Below are 23728 nucleotides of genomic sequence, written 5' to 3'. Positions count from 1 at the left end.
GGGGTTTGAACTTAGGGTTTACACCTTGAGCCACACCATCAGTCCTATTTGTGTGATGGGTTTTTTCGAGATAGGGTCTCCCAAACTATTTGCCTGGGCTGGCTTCAAACTGCTATCCTGCTGATCTCTGCCTGCTGAGTAGCCAGGATTACAAGTGCCTGGCACCTGCATACTATGCATTTTAAGGATAGAAATCACAGCAAAAAATGAAAATCAAGAATCTAAAAACAGGGCTGGTGGAGTGGGTCAAGTGGTAAGAGTGCCTGACTATCAAGTGTGAGGCCATGAGTTTAAACCCCAAGTGCCACCAGAAAAATCCCCCCAAAACCTAAAAATGGCCTTGCCAAAGAACACCAAGTTACATTTATCCTTTGAAAAGGATCAAGGCTGATCGAATTTGGAGTCAGTGGCAATACAGTGCTTATATCACTTGACCAGACAAAAGTAAATTTTATTTAAGGTTCTAATTTGGTGGCTGTGATTACACTACTTTACAAATTCTATCTTAATTGTGTTGTACCTAAGAATTACTAGAAATGAGTTTTCTTCTTCTGCTAGGTAAAAAAAAGCACTTGTTCCATGATTCTCATATTTGTGTTTGAACACTTAAGCAAAAAAAAGTCTTATAAGTGAAAGGAGAGAGGAAATGGGGGAAAAGGGGCAATCTGGAAGTATGGTAGCAGCTCAAACAAAATCCAGCGGCCAAACCAGAGAGTGAGTAGTGAAGCTTGGAATTTTCTACTTCCTCTGTCATCTCTGTGGAGACAGAACTCAGTAGTCATCATTAACTGGATGCTTGTAACCCAGAGACATAGCTGCTTTACTCATCGTCCTATCTTCACAACAATCCATTCTACAGGGAAGGAAAGTGATGCTCAGAGTAGTTAGGTAACTAGATTCAAGATAACAAATTAGTAAGCAGCAGAGCCAGCTCTGAACGCAGTCCGCTCAGCTGTGCTAACTTACAGCAGGAGAAATGCACAGGCTCCTGGAAATACCAGAGGCAGTGAAAGAGAGCTGCTCAGGGTGTTGCACATCTTGCCTCGTTAACGACTGAGGATCCTTCTCTGCAACAGTTCTGTGCCATGTCCTACCTGCAACAGTTCTGCAGCAGCGTCTGCAAGCCCGAACTCTCTCAGTACTCGAATCTGAATCTCATAGCTGACGGTGGCGCCCTCCCCACAGTTGAGTGCATAGGCTCTCTGCACCTGCTCAGTGTGCCGCAGTTCCTGAAGGCGCCTGACCATGTCTTTCATAATTAGGAGACGAGGAACTAAAAGGAAAAAAGATACTGTTAGGCAAAACTCCTGAGCTACACAAAAGACTACCCAGCAAGCACAAGGGAAAATGCATGTGCTTTGTATCAGAATCTTCTCCTAATTTTTTCAAGTAGTATTTTCATTTCCTGGCAATGGGTCAATTTATATACCTCTAATTATTTTTCAATGTTTTATAATTTCACTGTGTCCAAAAGGCTCGATTATACCAAATAACTCCTGAATCATATTGTTTTAGACCACAGCTCAAATAAAATTTTACTTGTATGTATTCTTGTCTGAATTTCAAGATATAAGTATTTTGAAAATACTTACCATTAGGGATGGGATATAGCTAAGTCATACTGTACTTGGCTACCATGTATGAGGCCCTAGGTTCACTCTCCAGCACCACAAATAAATGAATAAGTAAGTTCTTTTATTAAAATCATTATTTGAGTGGTAACTAGACACCAGGAACTGGATATTAGGGTGCACAGAATGAAAGACATGATCCCTACCTTCAAAAAGTTCTAGCTTGGCCGGTGGAGAGGCTTAAGTGGTAGGCGCCTGCCTAGCAAGTGTGAGGACCACAGCTCAAACCACAGTACCACCATGAAAAAGAACAACAAAAAAGGCTCTAGCTTAAGTTTCTGTGAACTGAGTGAACCTCATTAGCTAAAGAGAGGTAAGTTTCACTCTGCGGGACATACTTACTTGTGAATGTCTGTGGGTTTTTGATACTGAGTTCTAAGATGAAATTACACTGATTGATAACTCAAGTCTAAAAATAGTGCTATTACCAAAGTTTCAAAAATCTGTACAAATAGGCTAAAGAAATTTCTCTTCATACTGCTGTCCATTAAGTACATACATTATAGCCAAATCTAGTAAGGCAGCTACTGACGAAAGACTGAGTTTCCGAATAAAATGTATGCATTCAATGAAAAGTTCTACCACTAGGTCTTTTATTTAACCTTAGTTGAAACACGTATTTGTAAATGTTAAAAAAAAAAAAAAGGTGCTATTTCCATGGCCAGAGTCTGTTGGTTTTTACTGTAAATCTTGCAATGGCAACAGGCAAGAGCTTTACATTTCTGACCATCAGATCACCCTGCTTTTCTTTTTCTTTTTTTCTTATTGGTGGTACTGGGGTTTGAACTCATACTTGCTAGGCAGGTACTCTACCTCTTGAGCCACTTGGACAGCCCTTTTTTGTGATGAATATTTTCAAGATAGGGTCTCCTAAACTACTTGCCCAGCTGGCCTCAAACCTTAGTCCTCCTGATCTCTGCCTCCTGAGTAGACAGAATTACAGGTATGAGCTACTGGTGCCTGACTACCACTGCTTTTCTTATCTTAGAAATTGACACTAGAGGGCTGGCAGAGTGGCTCAAGTGGTAGAGCACCTGCCTAGCACAAGTCCTTTAGTTCAAGCCCCAATACAGGGGGAAAAAAATTGACACTAGGGATCGTTGGTTAAAGGCAACATTAAACTGATGCTCAGGTTTGTGTATTTACCTCCTTACTTATTCAGTACTGGGGCCTCGAACTGAGTCACATTCTCCAGTTCTTTGGTTTTTAGTTTGTTTTTCAGATAGGATCTCCCACTAACATTGCCTGAATTGGTCTCAAACCATGATTCTCCTATCTTTACCTCCCAAGTAGCTGGGATTACAGGGGTATACCACTATGTTTGGACCTTTTTATGTTCAGACATTTTTAGGACTAACAGATATACCTCAACCTATGGGCAATTCCCTTAAAGTCATAAAACATAAAGCTTGAGCTATTGTAAACTCATAGCACAGACGCTGGAAAACTGGATCTCTAGCAAAGTAACAGTGATCACATTTTGGGAGATATAGGTAGACTCAAGGATATGAGTTCATATCACCCTCCCAAAGAGTTTTTTGTTTGTTTGCTAGCCTAGGCTAGACTGGAACTTGCAATCTTCCTATCTCTGCCTAACAATTACAGGTGTGCACCACCATACCTGGCTTCAAAGTCTTTTATTTTAGAAATACCCTCTGCTCATGAAAAATATGAATTCTGAGTTGGGCTAGAGTTCAAGGCCAGCATGGACTACATAATGAGACTTGGTCTGAAAAAAACCCAAAAATGTGAATTTCTCTAAACAAGTGCTTCTCAGTAGAAGTGATTTTTTTTTTTTTTTTTGCATTTGGCAATGTCTAGAAATACAAAAAAAAAAGTTTCCAAAAGGCTGTCACAAAGGTAAGGGTGTTGTGTGTGGTGTATGTGTATATGCACAAGGGTGCCACTGGCCAGAGGAGGCCCTGCTGAGCCCTTCCCACACAACTCCCTACTATATAATTACCCAGTCCTAGGACTGTGAGACCCTGGGCTAAACCTTTTGAAAAGCTTATAGCTACTACTAATTATATAGCTGGGCATGGTGGTGCATGTCTGCAGTCCCAGATTCTTGGTAGCTTGAGTCAGTAGGAGCACTTGAGCCCATGAATTTGAGACCAGCCAGGGTAACACGATAAAACTCCATCTCAAAAACAAACAAACAAACCCCCATGCACTTATTAATACAAAATACCCAACAAAAGGTTCATAAGTACTTTTTAAGAAGAACAATGCATAAAGGATATTGAAAGGTGGAAAAAATTAGCATATAAGTGGTTCAAACATCAGCATTCACGAACACCCCCTTAAATTATTCCTATAAAGGTAACTTCCTGCTAAAGGCACTGCCTTACCTGGAATCTCATTGGCCACCACGGAAGGAGGGCTTGACTGGTTACTGTTGACCTGCTGGTGGCTGATCATGTGGCAACACTGTGGCACAGCATTGCTCACCATGTAGAGTGTATCTGGCACATTGGACATTCTGACCATTCTCAATCGCACAAGATCTGTTTGTTCCACCATCATCTCATCTAGCACGGACTGAAATAATAATTAAGTATGAACAGAATTGGTCAATCTTCATCTGTGTTAAATCATATCTGTAGCAAAGATTATTACTTTTATTATATAAAAAGGGGATTGACTGATTTATTGTTTCTCATTTATGAAACTTAAAATTCTAGTGATTAAAAAGAAGCCAGACAGGAGGATAAGTTAAGGCCAGTCTGGGCAGTATCACTAGAAAAAAGAAAAAGAAGAAACTAGTGGTGAAAGGAGAAAGTACCCCTCTTTCTAGAGCATCTTTGGAAAGATAATGATTTCTTGAAAAGTTTATTTTTAATTAGAAGTGTTTGAAATTTGAAGGTTATAAAATTAATCAGAAATAAGTTGTACAACAGATTATTACAAAGAAACAATGTATACATGTGCTAAGTATCAGATCCAACAAAAATGCTCAAAAAAACAAGTTAGTAAAGGCTGATAATCAATTTAACAGACCCATAAATATATTCAAGTTTGCTAAATTAGTTTCAAATGCAGAACAGCCTAAATGAGATATATATGAACACTTTCCACAGCTATTGGAGCATTATCTTCTTAGGGGGAGTTCTGGAGAGGGCCAGGCCTGATGGGGTAGCAGCTGCCTCACTCTGAGGCACAGGAAATGCAGGGTGGGTAGAGTTTATTAAAGAAATGGGCATGTGAACTAAACAGAACTTTCTCAAAAGAAGAAATTCAAATGGCCAGAAAACACATGAAAAAATGCTCACCATCTCTAGCAATAAAGGAAATGCAAATTAAAACCACACTAAGATTCCACCTCACCCCTGTTAGAATAGCCATCATCAGCAACACCACCAACAACAGGTGTTGGCGAGGATGCGGGGAAAAAGGAACCCTCTTACACTGTTGGTGGGAATGTAGACTAGTACAACCACTCTGGAAAAAAATTTGAAGGCTACTTAAAAAGCTGGACATCGCGCATTTGATCCAGCAATACCACTCTTGGGGATATACCCAAAAGACTGTTACTCCAGAGGCACCTGCACACCCATGTTTATTGCGGCACTATTCACAATAGCCAAGTTATGGAAACAGCCAAGATGCCCCAGCACAGACGAATGGATTAAGAAAATGTGGTATCTATACACAATGGAATTCTATGCAGCCATGAAGAAGAACGAAATGTTATCATTTGCTGGTAAATGGATGGAACTGGAGAACATCATTCTGAGTGAGGTTAGCCTGGCCCAAAAGACCAAAAATCGTATGTTCTCCCTCATATGTGGACATTAGATCAAGGGCAAACACAACAAGGGGATTGGACTATGAGCACATGATAAAAGCGAGAGCACACAAGGGAGGGGTGAGGATAGGAAAGACACCTAAAAAACTAGCTAGCATTTGTTGCCCTTAATGCAGAGAAACTAAAGCAGATACCTTAAAGCAACTGAGGCCAATAGGAAAAGGGGACCAGGAACTAGAGAAAAGGTTAGATCAAAAAGAATTAACCTAGAAGGTAACACCCATGCACAGGAAATCAATGTGAGTCAATGCTCTGTATAGCTATCCTTATCTCAACCAGCAAAAACCCTTGTTCCTTCCTATTACTGCTTATACTCTCTCTACAACAAAATTAGAGATAAGGGCAAAATAGTTTCTGCTGGGTATTGAGGGGGGGGAGCGGGAGGGGGTGGGGGCAGGGGGGAGAAAAAAAAAAAAAAAAAACAACAACAACTCCACCTTTGCAGGTCTCAGCTAGCAGAGCAACCCTAAGTCTTACCAGGCCCAGCTTTTACCCTGCTTTAGAACTATTTAAAATGTCAACTATTCAATAAGAGGTACATTATCTACCTAATTAATAAAACAGTTATCTCACAAATCCTTTCATTCACTTTATACTAGGATTGTGAAGCAATATAAATGAGGAAACATAATTCTATGTCCAAACACATTTTGCCAGTTAAATCTATTTCAGAAGCTTATTGGTGACTTCTGACTTTCAAAGATTGTCAGTTGCTCAAAAGGTCACCCCAAAGTTCTTCAGAATATATCTAATAATAATTATAGTGCTTCATTTCATACTACCATGTTTTCTTGGACAGTTCTTCATGTTACAGCATACACAGGGCCAACTATTTATTTCAGAGGCTTGAAATTTTGTCTTAGTTTGTATGTTTTAAAGCTAAACTCAACTCTCAATAGTCACCTATTCTGGAACTATGTTCTAAGAGATCACGTTTCTTTAGTGTATAAGGAAGATAAAATAGTGTGGTTTGATTTCAGAACACTTCTCCATTCTTAAGATTATAAAATACAATTATTTTAGGAAAACAGTAACAATTTGTAAGATAATTAACATTTTGCAAGACAACTAAGATGAGAAAAATGCAAAAATGTATTTTAACATGACCTAAGTTTTAAAAACATGCTTGGTAATTAAGCATTTTGGAAACTATTTCATTGAGTAATCAAAGTAGAATTTACTTTCATTCACTATTGCTGTACATTTTGTCTATTTCCAAATAAATAATGCCACAAAAACCATTTTTGTGTATGTGATTTGTAATAAAGTTGTCTAATATCACAAAAGCTTTTATTACCTTTGCTTCTTCCACATAGGGAGAGAAGAGCCGAGGGCGAACGTATATGCCAGCATTTTTTTGACGTAACCAGGCATTTGACTTTCCACCTTCTGTTGTAGGAAGCATATCTGATGGAGGAGTACTAATCAAGCCTCTTTTCATCTTAAAAAGAAAATTTGTTTTTACTTTTGTCAACATCACAATGTACACCCAATACAATAAAAAAATTGTTTTTAGATAAACAAGAGATCTGTGCTAGCACCACAATACTGAGACAAAAATATTTATACCCACGAGTCAAAAATGTATAATTAAATTTACTATTAAATAAAAAATTAGAAATGTTATGGAAATTTAGCAACACCTCAAATGTTTAATATTTAAAGGATTCAGCAGTAAGACAGTACTATAATTTCTCATCTTTCTCTAAACAGAAGAATGACATTTTTAAAAAGAGATACATTAATTAAAATGTAGTAAGTTGTACTACCTTACTTAATGAAAGCTGATTTCCTTCCTTGCTCATCCCTCTCCCACCCCCAACCAAGACAAAACAAGGACTTGGCCTAACTCCAACTTTCCATTTAACAGCCAGGTGACCAGGGACATCTTCATGAAGGTCCTCATCACAAGGGCTCCTGCAAGACCCTGGAAATGGGGTGATACACAAATAACTGTGTGTGGTGTCCCTATTGTTTCCTCATTGATGTTAGGAGACTATAAATGAACCCCTTAGTTCCTAATGGTGTGGTGAGGATTAAACAATAGTAGTGCAGATAAAGCACTTAGCACAGTTTGCATCCCCTAAGAAAGCATGAAGGTTAGCAGACATTAAACAGCAAACCTCTATTTAATATTTAATTCTTCAGTTGAACAGAGACTTTGTGTGCAACGAAATGAGGGTTTAAGTTAAATTTCTACTTCTCTGCTAAGGGGTTTTAACCCTGATTTGTGGTAACTTGCTTATTAATTTTAGAAGACGCCTTTTTGGAGAACTTTAGAAAAATGATTTCAAATAAATAAGCTAATACTGTACCTCAAGAAACTAGAGAAACAAAAAGAAACTCAACCCAAAATCTTAAAAGGAAAGAAACAATGAAGGGTGGAAATAAATGGAAAAAAAAAAAAAAGGGCTAAAAATACAAGCTAAAAGAGGATAAATGGAAGACTTGTTTTTTTTGAAAAGATAAATCAATAAACTTTTAGCTAAACTAAGGAAAAAGATTCAAACAAATAAAATCTGAAATGAAAAAGACATTACAATTGACACCACAGAAATACAAAGGATCATAAGAGATTATCGTGAATAATTAATTATATGCCAACAAACTGGATAACTTAGAAAAAACTGAGTAAATTCCTGGATATATACAATACCAAGACCAAATCATAAGATAACAAAAAACCCAAACAGACCAATAATGACTGAAGAAATTGAGTCTATCATAAAGTCTCTCATCAAAGAAAAGCCCAGGATCTGATGGCTGTATTCTACAACATATTTAAAGAACTAATACCAATCTTCTCAAACTGTTCTAAGAAGTCAAAGAGGGAGGAATATTTTCTTTTATTTTTTGGTGGTGGTACTAGGGTTTGAACTCAGGGCTTGCTAGGCAGACACTCTACCACTTGAGCCAATACATCTGCCTTTTTTATGTTGGGTGTTTGCCTGGGCTGGCTTCAAATGGTGATCTTCCTGACCTCTGCTTCTTGAGTAACTAGGATTACAGGTATGAGCCACTGGTGCCTGGCTAGAGGCAGGAATATTTTCAAATTAATTCCATGAAGCCAGCATCAACCTGATTCCAAAACTAGACAAAGACACACAATTTAAACAAAAAGAAAAGAAAAGAAAAAAGAAAGCAGTTAGGCACTGGTGGGCTCACACTTGTAATCCTAGTTACTTGGGAGGATGAGATCTGGAGGGTTGAGGTTCGAGGCCAGGGGCAAATAATTCCTGAGTCCCCCATCTCCAAAATAACCACAGCAAAATGGACTGGAGGTGTGACTCAAGTGGTTGAGTGTCTATTTTGCAAGTGCTGAAGCCCTGAGTTCAAACCCCAGTACCACCAAAACAAAACAAAAACCCAAAACAACAAAATTCACAGACCATATCCAATTAGCATAAGTGTAAAAGTCTTAAACAAAATTACTAACAAACAGAATTTAACACATAAAAATGATTACCCATTGTGATCAAGAAGAATTCATCCTAGGGATGCAAAGACAGTTTGATACATGCACATCAATAAATATGATACATTACAATAACAGAATGGACAAATATCATATGATCATTTCTATAGATGCAGAAAAAGCATTCAACCAAATTCAACATGCTGTCATGATAAATACTCAACAAACTTCATACAGAAGGAACATACCTCAAAAAAAATAAAGGTAATATGTTACAAACCTGCACCTAATGCCATATTATTAAATGGTGAAAAGTTGAAAGTGCTGGAATAAGACAAGATGACTATTTTTGTCACTTCTATTCAGTATAGTATCGGAAGTCCTAGTTGAGCAATCAGGCAAGAGAAAGAAATAAAAAGCATCTAAACTGGAAAGGAAGAAGTTAAACTGTCCCTTTTTGAAGATGACATGATTTCAATATATATTATATAAATGTATTGTATTTAGATATAATGTTTTATATCTAAATATAACATATATGTATAGATACACACATATATATAAAATACTAAAGATGCCACAAAAACTGTTAGATCTAGTAAACCAATTCAGTAAAGGTAGCAGCATACAAATCAACACAAAAATCAGTAGTGTTCTAAACACTAATATTGAGCTATATGAAACAGGAGCTAAGAAAATAATTCCATTTATCATATCTACAAACAATAAATACCTAGGCATAAATTTAACTACAGAGGTGAAATATCTCTACAGTGAAAACCATGAAACATTCAAAGAAATTGAAAAAAACAAACCAATAGATGGAAAAGTATCCTGTGTTCATAAATATCCATATTACCACCAAATGCAATTCTTATCAAAATATCAATGACATTTTTCACAGAAAAATATCCAAAAAATCTCTATGGAAACACAAAAAGACTAGCTGAAGCAATCTTAAGTAAAAAGAACAGAGCTGGAGGAGGCATCACATTACCCGACTTCAAAATATACCACCAAAGGTACAGAAACCCAAATAGTGTGGTACTGGCATAAAATCAGACATACAGATCAATGGAACAGGACAGAAAACCCAGGAATAAATCCACACATTTATAGTCAACTGATTTTAGAAAAAGATGCAAAGAACACATGATGGGAAAAGAACAGTCTTAAAACTGGGAAAGAACCTGAACCAACCCACTAGCTCCATTTACCTTTACTAAGTACATGGTGTTAGTTGGCTTTTGGAGGCCACACGGCTGAGCAACATGTTATTCGTTTCTCACTAGCTTTGCTGCATGTAATACTTCTGATGTATTGGTTAGGATGATAATGGCTGCCTAGGTTACTTTTAACGGACTTGAGGGCTGTTTTTGTCTACACCTACCACTCTTCTTTTTGGCGCCTGCACAAGCGTCTAATGGATGATAATGTGATGTCAGGGGGTGAAAATTCAACCTTTAGGTCATGCTAACACTATTTTCTGAACACGCATCCCATGAAGAGCCATAGTTACACATGCACAGACCACTGATTCACCTTTCTCCATCCTTGAACCTGCCCAGCTTATTACCTTGTAAGTATCCCAATCCTATTCTCAAGGAGGATGATCTAAGACTTGGGTCTCCTCCATGCCTGGCAGGCAGTATTGTGAATAAATGCTTTCTCTTTTGCAAAACTCATCTCAGTGACTAGCATGCTGTTAGGCAGGAGAAATGGCTGTGGGTTTGGTAAGTCTCTTCAACAAATGGTGTTAGGAAAAGAGGATATCCATATGTGGAAAAATGATATTAGACCTGTATTCTCACCATACACAAAAATCAACTCAAGATGGATTAAAGTCCTAAATGTAAGACCTGAAACTACCAAACTACTAGAAGAAAACACAGGACAAAAAGTTCTATGATATTGGTCTGAGGCAAAGACTTTTTGGATAAAACCCCAAAAGTATGGGCAACAGAACTACAAATAAACAAATGGGATCATATCAAACTAAAAGTCTGCTCAGCAAAGGAAATAATCAACAGAGTGAAGAGACAGCTTACAGATAAGGAGAAAAAATCTGCAAGTTACATGTCTGACAAAAGGGTTAATATACAAAATATATAAAGAACTCAACTTACTAGCAACGCCTCCCAATAAGCTGATTAAAAAATGAGCAAAAGACCTGTAGACATTCTTCAAAAGAAGACAAAGAAATAGACAATAGGTATATGAAAAAATGCTCAACATTGGTAATCATCAAGAAAGGCAAATCAAAACCACAGGATATCATCTCACTAGAGTCTCAATAGCTATTATCAAAAAGGTGGGCAGAATGGCTGAAGTGGCAGAGCACTTGCTTAGCAAATGTGAGGCCCTGAGTTCAAACCCCAGTACTGGAAAAAAAAAAAAAAGACAATAAAAGGTGATAACAAGGAGAAAAGAAAACCCTTGTAGATTGTTGGTGGAAATGTAAATCTCCCTAGGGTGGAGGTTCCTCAAAAAACTAAAAATAAGACCTCCAAATGACCCAGCAACCCTACTACTAAGTATATATCCAAAGAAAAGAAAATGAAATCAAGGTGTCAAAGAGACATTTGTATTCCTAGGTTTATTTCAGCTATTTACAATAGTCAAGATACAGACTCAATCTCATCCATCCACCAATGGATGGATGAAGAAAATGTGGAGCATATATTTATATACATACAGTAGAATACTAGTCAGAATTAAAAAGGAAGGGGATCTGCACACTTGTAGTCCCCACATTCAGGAGACAAAGGCAGAAAGATCAAGTTTCAGGCCGGTCTGAGCTACACAGCAACATCTTTTATCAACAAAACAGATCATTTCATTTGTAACCTGGATGAACCCAGAGGACATGAAGTGAAATAAGCCAGGCACAGAAAGACTAATACCCTATGTTCCACTCGTATGTGGAATAAGAGTTGATCTTACACCTGGAATAAAAGACTTTACCTCATAAAAGCTGAGAATAGAGTAATTGGTACTAGAGGCAGGAAGGGTAAGGAAGGATGGATACAGGTTGGTCAACGGGTAAACGTTGAGAAGAAATAAATGCTGCTGGTCTTTTGTATAGTGGGGTAACTACAAATAACAAGAACATATTGTGTATTTCAAAATGGCTAGAAGAGAGTATTCTAAATGTCCTCACCACAAAGAAATGATAAAAGTTTAAGGTGATATGTTGATTACTCAGATTTATTCATTACACAATGTATAATTTATTGTTACACAATGTATACATCACATCACACCCCATAATTATCTAAATAAAAATAAAACTTAAAAGAAAAAGGCTATTATATTTACAAGCATTACATTAGAATTACAAATTGATTGGTGAGGAACCACTATTTACTTTTCCCATTCATTAATTCAAGCAATTCTAAAAGCTAAAAAAAATTACTTAAAAAAATTCATGAAAGTAACATGATCAGCTCCATTAATTTTTAACTAGGCCTGAAATATAGTCCAAAGGACCATACATCTTTTATACAGAACCAGTCTCTCCACGGCTCTCTGATTTATTGCTATTCTTGAAGAATCACTAAAGGTAATGCCTACATTTTCCTTTTTAAATGAGGATCTACTTGATCTACATTGATAAATGATTGAATTAACTCCCCTTGGAACTATGCTCTTGGAAAAGTAGATCTAATTGCCTGCTCAACTCTCACCTACCAAACAATTATTTATATATGTTGGGCATTTACAACATAACATTGTACAAAACAACTGTTTTGTTTCTGTCCTCACGGAATTTATAGCATCACAATATTTTATTAACAAGAGAAATTATTTATAGTGATTAAAACAGGATAAGCCTGAAATGAAGAAAAACACTTACTGCATCACTTAAGACTTCACTGTTTAAAGGTAAGATGTGTTCAATTCGCACGAAAGGTAAGAGAGAAGAAAGGATCTCTCTAAGCTCTTCCATGTCCAGGTCACGTCTCTTCACACCTCTTTTGTTCACACTGTGTGCAGTACCACTCAGTAAGTTTGGCTCTATGAGACAGAATGAAAAGTCTCCAATCAAATCTGAATTTTCAGAGATAGGGTTTCTTTCTTCTCTATGTATGTAAGAGATAGTTTTAATAAGGGCTGTTAGTCAAATTTTTTTCTGTCATAGGAGTTTATTTGGACAAAGAAAAAGCATGGTGCCTACACCACAATAATATTCTTTTATGACTGCTTTGTATTAAAGAATAAAAGATTCTTTTCTACACACTAACTCAAAGTAGGAAAGATGACAACTTATTAACACCTAGTTTGGCCAAGGGCTTTTCTTCAGCTATTTTACATTTGTCACCAGTTTTCAGTATAGTAACAGCACTGCAGAGAATATGTTATTTCTGATCATTATTGCTTATCAGTTTGCTCATCAGGCTACATGTTTAACAGCAATGTAACAACATTTCATCAAAGGAGTAAAATATAATGTACATTCTATCTAACTTTAAAATTCTTACAGGCTGGGCACAATGGTTCTCACCTGCAATCCCAGAAACTTGGAAAGTGGACAATGGTACAATGGCAGTTCAAGGCCAGCCTGAACAAAAAGTTAGTGAGAGCCCACCCATCTCAACTAACAAGCTGGGTGTGGGGGTACATATCTATGATCCCAGCACTGCAGGAAAAATGGCAGGAGGATCATGGCCTGAGGCCATCTCCAGGCAAAACTACAAGATCCTATCTGAAAAATAACTAAAAAAAAAAAGCGTGTGTGTGTGTGTGTGTGTGTGTGTGTGTGTGTGTGTGTCTGAAAAATAACTAAAAAGAAAAAAAAAAAGCGTGTGTGTGTGTGTGTGCGCGTGTGTGTGTGTAGGGGCAGTGTGGCTCAAGAGTTAGAGCTCCTGCCTAGCAAGTGTGAGGTGCTGAGTTTAAACCCCAGTAGTGCCACCCTTCCCAAGATTTTTATGAAAGTCTAAATTTCTGTAACATGGAATGTTATTATATATAGGTACACCCTTTGATCTGTGACATGTAATTTATGTTCATTGTCCAGAGCAAAGAATGTTTTCTTCATTGGGTATTAATGAAAGGAAGATGATATATGTATGTATATATATATATGTGTGTATACAAATATCATATACATTACATATACTGAGGTAGAAAGAAAAATCATGTAATTTTGGAAATTTTAACCATGTCTTTAATCTAGGGGATTATATTTTTTTCGTAAAATTAGTAACACTGAGTAAGATCTTCATTCATGAATATAAATGCTGGACTTTTACAAATACTCTATAAGCAAACTGACATCTTCTTTAGGTGATACACATATATATATGTATTTATTGCATATATAATAGCATTTTTGAGTATTTTCTGGAGTCATTCAAAACAAAAATTGTTGCAGCTGTGTGGAAAAAGAGTTTTTTTCTTGTTTGCTATGATTTGGCTTTATACTTACATAAGCTGCATATATATATATATATTTTTTTTTTTGGTTCTGAGATCAAACTCAAGGCCTCAGGCATGCTAGGCAAGTGCTCTACCACTGAACCATACTTCTATGCTCAAAATTTTTTTTCTTCAAGTACTGCCATTTTGTTTTCATACGAAATCTTAAATGAGACTCCCAAATATGTAACAGGTAAGGACAGAGCTGTTTACATAAGAGGTGGCTGAAAACAAAGTTGTGGCCTGGTTTGCTTAGCTTCCTTCTTATTTCTTAAGGATACTCATTATTTGACCACCGTATGTCCTTTCATCATTACCACCCTTACATCAATGAATAGGTCAATGGTCTATGATGATTATACAGTTACCTATGGCAGTTATGTTCTACAAAGTTCACACAAGTAATTTTTTTGCTTCTAGCAACCTAACAGAGTTAGGTTCCTGTGAAGCTTTAGGCACAATACTTTTGTCAACTGACCAAGCTATATCTTTGTTTTATGTGTTTCTGCTTAAAGACACCTTATTTAATATATACTGTTTATTCACTCACACCACACTCATGGCCAACAGCACTGTAGCTCATCCCTGAATAAAGCTTATCTAATACACATTATTTTCTTCATAAGGCACATCACAACCTTCTTGCATTCAGGAAAACAACATAACACTTTAGCACTATGCTTGGGGAAGCATTTTAAACCTAGATCCCTAAAAAAAAAATACAAAAATGTGAACAAGGGCACTAAGCAGACTGTGAAAAGAACACTTGTTTATAGTAGATATGAAAGGAGGCAAAGTATCAGCACCTTGTTCAACTTTAGCTGGGAATGTGCTTTGGTGGATGACTCAAGTTTATTTATTTATTTACTTTACCATGGATACCCTTAAAGGGCCATGAATATGAATTTTTAAATTAAGTAGATAAATTTGCAAATATAGAATTTTCAAATGAGAACAGATTATATATGGGCATTTGAAAAGCTTTCTGAATTAATTGTACTTTTACTTTTTTGCTGTACTGGGATTTGAACTCAGGGCATACTACTTGCAAAGCAAGTAATTTACTGCTTGAGCCACACCTTCAGTGCTATACTGGTTTTTATAGTTAAAACATTTCAAATCTGAAAACTGCTAAAGACTTCTACAGGCCACAGAAAAGTAAATTAGCAGAAATAAAATAGGAGCACTGCTTTTCCTAGTGCTTGGGTAGAAGCATATTAAAAGTACATTATTAAGAAGGTTTGGTCAGGTGTAGTGGCTCATTTCTGCAGACTCAGCTACTCAGGAGGCTAGCTCATGCAAAAAATTAGCGAGACCCCCATTTCAACTAATAAGCCAGGCATGGTGGCATGCTCAAAAATCCCAGCTACATGGAAGAGTAGGTAGGAGGATCTTGGTCTGAGGCCACCACCAGGCAAAAATGACTCTGAGTTCAAACCCCAGTACTACACAAAAGACAAAACAAAAGAACAACAACCCCCCCCCCAAAAAAAAACAGAGAGAAAGTGAGAGAGAGAGAGAGAGAGAGAGAGAGAGAGAGAGAGAGAGAGAGAGAGAGAGAGAGAGAGGTTTAATGGTAGAAGAAGATTTGTATGTGTTAGAGTATGTGTGATTTTTTTTTTTTTTTTTTTTTTAAGCACACAATGGTAGTTCCAGCACTTGGGAGACTGAGGTAGGAAGATCACAAGTTTAAGGTCAGGACAAACGTGAGTTGTCTTGCTACATAGTCAGACTCTATTCTCAGAAAAACAAAAATCAAGCTGGGTGCCATAGGCTTATACCTGTAAATCTAGCTATTCAGGAGGCAGAGATCAGGAGGATAGTGGTACAAAGCCAGCCCAGGCAAATAGTTCACGAGAATTTACCTCGGAAAAAAACCTTCAAAGGTGTAGGCTCTGAGTTCAAACCTCAGTACTGAAGAAAAACCAAAATTTAAAAAAAAAGTGATGGAACTCTGTAAATGTATTGAAAGTCACTAATTTGAATACTTTAAACAGTTGGGGGAGGTACCGGGTTTGAACTGAGGGCCTCACACTTGCTAGACAGGCTCTCTACCACTTGAGCCATCCCCTTAGCCCTTTTTGGTGTTGGGTATTTTCAAGATAGGATCTTGAGAACTACTTGCCCAGACTGCCCTCAAACTGAGATTCTCCAGATCTCTGTCTCCCGAGTAGCTAGGATTATAGGAGTAAGCCCTAACTTAAACAGGTAAACTTAATAGTATACAAATTATATATAAATAAAATATTGAGAACAGGAAAAGGATAATTTTTGTAATTGAAACTTTTCAATTTGGGTTCAATATATTGAGGAATATGACACTGTACAGGGGAAGATCAGTGGGTGGTCTTTCACACACAAGACACATATTTCCAAAGCCAAAAACCCAGTCTATGTATGACAGTACTCTTGTTTCTGCAGCAACCCCAGCTGAAGGTTATTAAAAAATATTCTCTTTAATCTTCCACAACTTTTTTTTTTTTTGGGCAGGACAGGGGTTTGAACTCAGGGCTTCACATTTGCAAAGCAGGCATTCTACCACTTGAGCCACACCTCTAGACCATTCTGCTCCAGTTATTTTGGAGATGGAAGTCATAAGAACTACTTTCTTGGGCTGGCTCTGAACCACAATCCTCCTGATCTCAGTCTCCCAAGAAGCTAGGATTATAGGCATTAACCATAAGAACCCAGCTTTCTTTCATAAAAAAAAAAGTTTTATTTTTTATTTATTTATATTTTTTGCTGTGCTAGTGATTGAACCCACAGCCTTGCATATAAGCTAGGTAACCGCTCTACCACTTTACTACATCCTTAACCCCTATGTTTAAAAATAAGCCACAACTATTTCATTCACCACCCAGCCCCTATTATTTGAGGTAAAATGCAAACACATAACATTCACCATTATAACCATTTTAAAGTATGAAATTCAGTGACTTTTAGTATATTCAGTATTGCTGTATAATCATCAACACTTATTGTAGAACACTTTATCAACAACATGCTTTTGTAATACTTTAATCATTCCATGGAATTTTTCATCCACTACCCCCATAAATTACTTAACATGTATTAAGCACATAAAAACAGAATAAAAAATAGGCTTTTACAATCACGAAGCAAAATTTTCTGATGTATTTATTTTAACAACCTATACCCTTCCCTAGTAAACTCTATTTACACCAGTCAGTTGTGTCTATTTCCAACACTGGTGTACAGTGTGCATTTCAGTAAGCTTCTGGGAACATAAAAACACTGAAAACTTACACAAGCTGAGTGGCACAGCTAATTTTCTGAACTTACCTCTGTCTGCTATTCTTTTCATCAACTGATGTTCTCCCCATTTAATCAGATATTTAAGGATATCTTGCTCACTTGCCTATAATAATAAAGGTTTTAGTGAAATTAGATAAATGGTTAACTTCGTTAGTGACTTCTTCTGGGTCATAATATAAATATAGAATGCAACTTACCATGTTTCCCTCTTTACACTGGCAATTTAAAATTTTAGAGTTCAATCTGCAGTCTCCATTTTAAATTTATTTTTATCTTACTAAATGGTTTCTAACATAGCTGCCTTAAAATATTTTAGAGACAAGATGGAGATAAACACAGGAAAGTAAAAGCACAGTGATATGGAGTGATTACTGCCTCTAGCAGAGACGGGAAAAACAAGAATGGCTATTTGTCATGGAAGAAGAGATTACCTCTCCACAAGGCATTTTCCAGGTTAGTAAGGGACCCTTGAAGCACAATTTGTGAAATGGCAATGTACCCCTTGTTACTCTGTACTTTATTTAAAATCTTACAGCAAACCTAAGGTGCCTGGAGAGCACCCTAGGTTTTTACTTTCTAAAAGGAAGGTAAAGCTCCTAAAGACAGTCACCCGAGAAAACTGACAAATTTTAACTCCCATAAACATAAAGCATCCATTCTTGCTCAGAGAGCAAAACAGGGTCATTGAACAAAGATCCACCATAAACCACGCTTGAGTGTAACATTTACATTACAATCAAAGCAAGGCTGACAGAAAAACACACATGCTAAGTTTAATTTTCATTGCACTTTCTGACTGAGATGATAACATTCTATTATTTATCTAGTTCATACACAAAGGCATAGGAAATGGCTCAATGGATTTATGTCTCCATAGGTTTAAAACTACTGAACAGTTTTTAGTATAAAATTCATACAGCTAATATAAAAAATTAAACTTAAAATTCACAATATTTAAAGTCTATTATTAATTTAAATTACCAAATTAGGTTGCCATAAGATCAAGGACATAAGAATTTACTAAAATCCACTTCTGACTAAAAATAAGTGGTACAGCCTGTAATCCCAGTAGTCAAGGCTACTCAGAAAGACCCTGTCTCAAACAAAACAAAAATAAATAAAAAACGTCACATGCCCTGACCCCAAGTAGTTGAAAAAATTGCTCTACTTTGGCAGAGCACATGCACTGAGTTTTTATATCAGTTAAGTAGATCAGGAACTGAGTACTATTCTTACTTCATGTTGCTTAAGCTACAGTTTACAAATCTAAGTCTCATATTCTACCACAAAACACTATTATAGTGAGTATACATTAATGGAAGCCAAGAAAATCACTGTTGGGATGTACTTCTAACCTTGCCCACTGCCTCAACCTCTTTTGGGTGTAGTTGGTTAGGTCCTGGGCTTGTTTGCAATGTTGACTCATGTCGGGCACTGGTGGCTCAAGCTTGTATCCTTGCTCGGAAGGAAGAAATCAGGATTATTGTGGTTCAAGGACAGCCAGGCAAATAGTTTGCAAGACCCTATCTCAAAAATACCAACACAAAAAAGGGCTGATGAAGTGGCTCAAGTGGTAGAGTACCTGCCTAATAAGTGTGAGGCCCTGAGTTCAAACCCCAGGACCCCCTCCCCCTAAAAAAAAGCCTTTATTGTATAAAAATGGAGGGCATTCCTGGGTGGAATGATCACAGCCTGTTTCTTTATCCCTGCCCTACACTAGATAGAAGAGTGATAGAGTACAGATGAGTTTCTTGGTGCACATATGAATGACATATTTGAGAGGTGTATAAATGATTACCTGTAGGTAGTCAGACTGGATAGCAGTAAGCAGATGGTCTTTGCTGAGTTCATAAAAAACATCCGAAGTCATGACTTGGGACAATTCCTCACAGAGGAAATGCAAAGCTTGTCGGTGCACCCACTTAGAGCCATATGGATGCGAGCTCCACTTGAGGATGGCAATTAAGGTATCTAAAGAGATGCTTTCAGCAATGATATCCTCACAGCCTAAAAGAGAAGGCAAATACTTCTTGAGATTAATCATAAATATTACTTATTGAACATCAGTGTGCTAGGCACGATATTTAAAAGTAGCAATAGTAAGAGATAAATAAAATCTCATGGAAATCACCAAGACTTGGTGGGATGGGATAGCAATAGATTATGATAGTCATAGGAAATTTGCTGCCCTACAGAAATGGATCTATCGAAAAAGAGAACCGTCTCAGTTGTTTAAGAAAATAAATATCTATGTGTAAATCCAATAAACTGAGTAAGACAGTACAGAGGTAAGCAGTGGGAGAAAGACAAAACAGAGTAGCCATATGAAAGTCTAATGTTCATCTGGGGTTAATTCTGGCAAACTGAAAAAGAAGTAAGTGGTTTAAATGAAAAGAACCAGGATCCTGGAGAAAGCAACTATAGCATTTTAAGAACTCAAAGAAGAAAAGAAGAAAATCTGAGGAGAGTCAGGTATTTGCTTTAGGAAAGATTATTTAAAATACAAGTAACAAAGACTGTAGAAGTGAAAATGGCTAAAGTTGGACAGAAATACTTCACAAAATATACTATAAAATAAAATGGCTACAGACTGCTCTCTAATAAACTCAGAACATTAAAAGATATAGCCTAAAGAAATGCATAAATGAAATCCAGAGACTTCCAAAGTTCAAATTATTTGTGAAGCCATGGAAGGTGGAAAGAGAAAGGTGGGGGGAGGGAGTCTATGTTCAAGTGATACAAGATCATTAGTAGCCAATATGGCATCTACATAAAGCAATGCCTCCTTCCTTTTCTTTTTTGATATGATACCCAATAAGGAAAAACATCACAGATAATTGTGTAACTTGATTTCCAGAAAGCATTTAACAAAATGTTTTATGATGCTGCTAGTTTGTTAGCATAAGACAAGGATTGCTGTCTTTGGTACATCTTTAGCACCTTCCTGCACATGGTAGGCACTAAATAAAAATGTGTTGGGTACACAAATGAGATCCTTGCAGATATGAGGTAGATGATAGAATGGTGGTTAACAGAACCATTCATAAGCAGTACCATTAACTTGGAAGGTAGAGTGAGGAATAGCTCTCTATGCCATGTTGATCAAGAACTTGGATGAAGTTGTAGAATGTATGCTTCAAGTCTCCAGAAGACCCAAACCTGGGAAGCACAGTTATAATACAATGCATAGCAACATAATTGACTACAAAGATCAGTAAAAATGAAGCTGAACTATAACTAGGACAAGAAGAAAGTTCTATACTTAAGATTGAAGAAAATTAACTACACAGTAGATGACAGAGGCAAGCTAGCTTAACTACCACCTGTGTAAAGTAACATCTGGTTATTTTAACTCCATGAATGTAAAATGTAACATTGCTGCTATAAAGATGAAGCAATCTCAGGCTTTTAAAGGATAACTATCTGTTCTCATCAGAGGCTAATGCTGCACTGCTCTCTTGTATTGTTCTGGGTTCCATGCTTTAGATGGGGACTGATCAAACCACAGGGTGCCCAGAGGAGGGTAAAAGAGGATAGCAGAGTTTGAGACTTTTCACAGAAGAAAAGCTTTAAACAAATAGGGTTATTTGGCTTATGTAAGAGAAACCTGGAGAGTCAATAAGAGCTCTATGTATGCCTGATGGGCCTTCATGAGGCAGAGGATAAGCAATTGACTTCTGCTTTCCAAGGGCAAGTCCTGGGAAATAAACAGATATTAAAAGAAGAGAGATTCTAGTTCAATAGTAAGAAATTGATAATGATTAGAATCTCTCACCCTCTCCCCTCAAAAAAAAAAAAATTCCTTTAGAAAAGTAGTAGAGGCTGGCTCCAAATTAGGGACAGAGTACACAGAACCCTTAAACTGGATAGGAAAAGGGCAGAAGACATCCCCGCTTCTCCTATCACAAACATAAAATAACTTTTGAAAAGTGGTAACAGAGCAAATACAAGATTTATTTAATCTAAACATTAGAACACCATCCTTATAAGGAACACTGAGATGACCACAATGAGATCTGTATATAAATGACATGAATATGTGAAGAGAAGTGGGAAATATGGAAAAAGTTCATAAAAGCCTTCATGAGTTTATAGTGAACCTTGAGTGTCAAGCTGACAGACCTCATCCAGCAGCCAGGGGAGGACTTTGGAGTAGACTTTAGTAGGGTGAGTAAATATGACAGGAAAGGCAATTTTCTAGAATGAAGCAGGGGAAATTAGAGGAAAGGATGTGTCATAACTCCACTAAACCTGGGTATCAGCAGAGGTAAAGAAACAGAATTAAAAGATAACATAATCATAAATTTAAACTTCTAAGGTTGCAAAGAAGCAAAATATGGTAGGAAAAATGGACTTTAAATAAGACTGGACTTGAAATCTCAGCTCTGCCACAGAGTAGCAAAGTCACCTTGGGCAGATCACTTAACTCTTTGAGCCTGAAGCTTTTCATCTGTAAAGCTGGAATTATATCTCCTAACTCACCTAGTTGTTATAAGACCCAAAGAAGACTGTCCCCTTGGTATTCTTCACTCGTTCAAAAGTTCTGAAGAACCTGATTCTGAGCGCTGTGGACACATAGCTCTTTTTCTTGGCCACTGGTGACGTCATCTACCTTCCACTGCATCCCTGACTTCTCAGATTATTGCTCCAACCCAAAGTTACTCACTTCCACCAGACAGTTCCATATGCATATTCCAGATACCTGAAGTGCAAAAGTCAATGTGTTTCCTTTGTGAAATCTAGCCTTCCTTCCATTCTTAATCCATTTTGGAGAAGTAGGCTACATCTATACGGCCATCAAAGCTGGAGCTTGAGTTCTATTATTCCTTTTCCTAAAGTCATATCCAATCTATTATCAGATGCTGTTCATTATGCTTTTAAATCCATCTCCTCCAAAGAATCTCCACACTGTTTCAGAATCTGATGTTTTCTCCCTACACTATTGAAATAGTCTTAAAATTCCTATTTCTAGTCTTTTATCTTCAAATCTGTTCTCTACACTGTTTCCAGAATCTTTTAAAACAGGAATTACATATAACTCTGTAGCAAATTATTCAATAGCTTGCGAACAAGATAAAATTCAAAGTATGTCTTTTGATCTGGCCCTTTCCTGTTCTGGGACCCTATCCTTGCTCATCTCCTATATTCTGGATGCCGTACCAGTTATATCCTACAATTCTGCCAAACTCCTCACCTCTAGACCTTTGTATATGTTGCTCCATTTTTCTGAAACGCTCATAACTCTCCTCCTTAACTCCTCCACTTTCTTTAAGACTTGGCTCAATTTAAGAGCTTACCTTGAACCTGCTCCCCAGAGCATAGGTCAGGGGTCAGGCCCTACCTAAAAGTTTCTCTGCTGCCCTCTATTTCTCTCTATTAATAGCACTAAACTCTTGTATTTTAATTTTCTTATAAATTTCTCTGACTCCTCCACCAGATGAAAAATTCCTTTAGGTAGAGGCCTGACATTATAGTCTACAGTGCCAGATACTTTGCAGATAGTCAATTAAAAACAAACAATAGGGCTGAGGGCCTGGCTCAAGTGGTAGATCACTTGCCTAGTAATGGTGAGGCCTTGGAGTTCAAACCCTAGTACAGTCCAAAAAAAAAGTAATAATAATAGCTAACATTTTTGAAAGCTTTTTATGTACATGTGCCAAGCTCTCTGTTATGTGCTTATTTTAGAATAACTCAGCTTCTTAAGGAAGCTGAGAAAGATTGTATTTCTATTACTTTCACTTTACAGACAAAAAACGAGAACAAAGACAAAAATTAAGTAACTTGTCAAGGTCAACAAACTAGGAAGAACATAAGTCATACAAACACAAATCTTTCCCTTCCCTTCTAAGAAGTCTTCCCCTCCCCACTTTTATGCCTGCAATCCTAGGTCTTCTACTATTCAATACTCACCTTGAACTACTGCTCTCATAAGCAGAAAAGCATCTTACAAACACACCAAACGTACCATTAACTAAAAAATGTAAAAGGAAGATAACAGGCAAAAACAAACAACATCAAAACCCTGGAGTGCAGAAAGGTACATTTTAAAAAGTGATCTATCCATTTTGCCAAAAGTAACATTTTTGTGTATGGTGTAGGATTACGTTTTGTCAAGGTTAAAAACAGACTCAAAACGTACGTACAGCAGCAAGGTAGAAGGGAGGCTAGCATGGGAAAGCC

At 37.0% G+C, this 23728-nt stretch overlaps 1 protein-coding gene across 1 annotated transcript in view; it reads right to left on the bottom strand.

The window, feature by feature from the left end:
* Positions 1–23728, bottom strand: part of Btbd7 (BTB domain containing 7) — a 94487-nt gene that overhangs the window by 6061 nt on the left and 64698 nt on the right. Inside the window, exons 4-9 of the mRNA XM_074067277.1 lie at positions 19347–19555; positions 17576–17651; positions 12711–12871; positions 6737–6880; positions 3983–4172; positions 1095–1273 (exon numbers count right to left, since the gene is read on the bottom strand). Coding sequence (XP_073923378.1) covers positions 1095–1273; positions 3983–4172; positions 6737–6880; positions 12711–12871; positions 17576–17651; positions 19347–19555 — 959 coding nt within the window. The remainder of the gene's footprint in view (positions 1–1094; positions 1274–3982; positions 4173–6736; positions 6881–12710; positions 12872–17575; positions 17652–19346; positions 19556–23728) is intronic.

Source organism: Castor canadensis, chromosome 3, assembly GCF_047511655.1.
Source record: "Castor canadensis chromosome 3, mCasCan1.hap1v2, whole genome shotgun sequence".
NCBI classification, from domain to species: domain Eukaryota; kingdom Metazoa; phylum Chordata; class Mammalia; order Rodentia; family Castoridae; genus Castor; species Castor canadensis.
The sequence above is the reverse complement of the archived record's forward strand: the minus strand, read 5'-3'. Positions and strand labels throughout refer to the sequence as shown.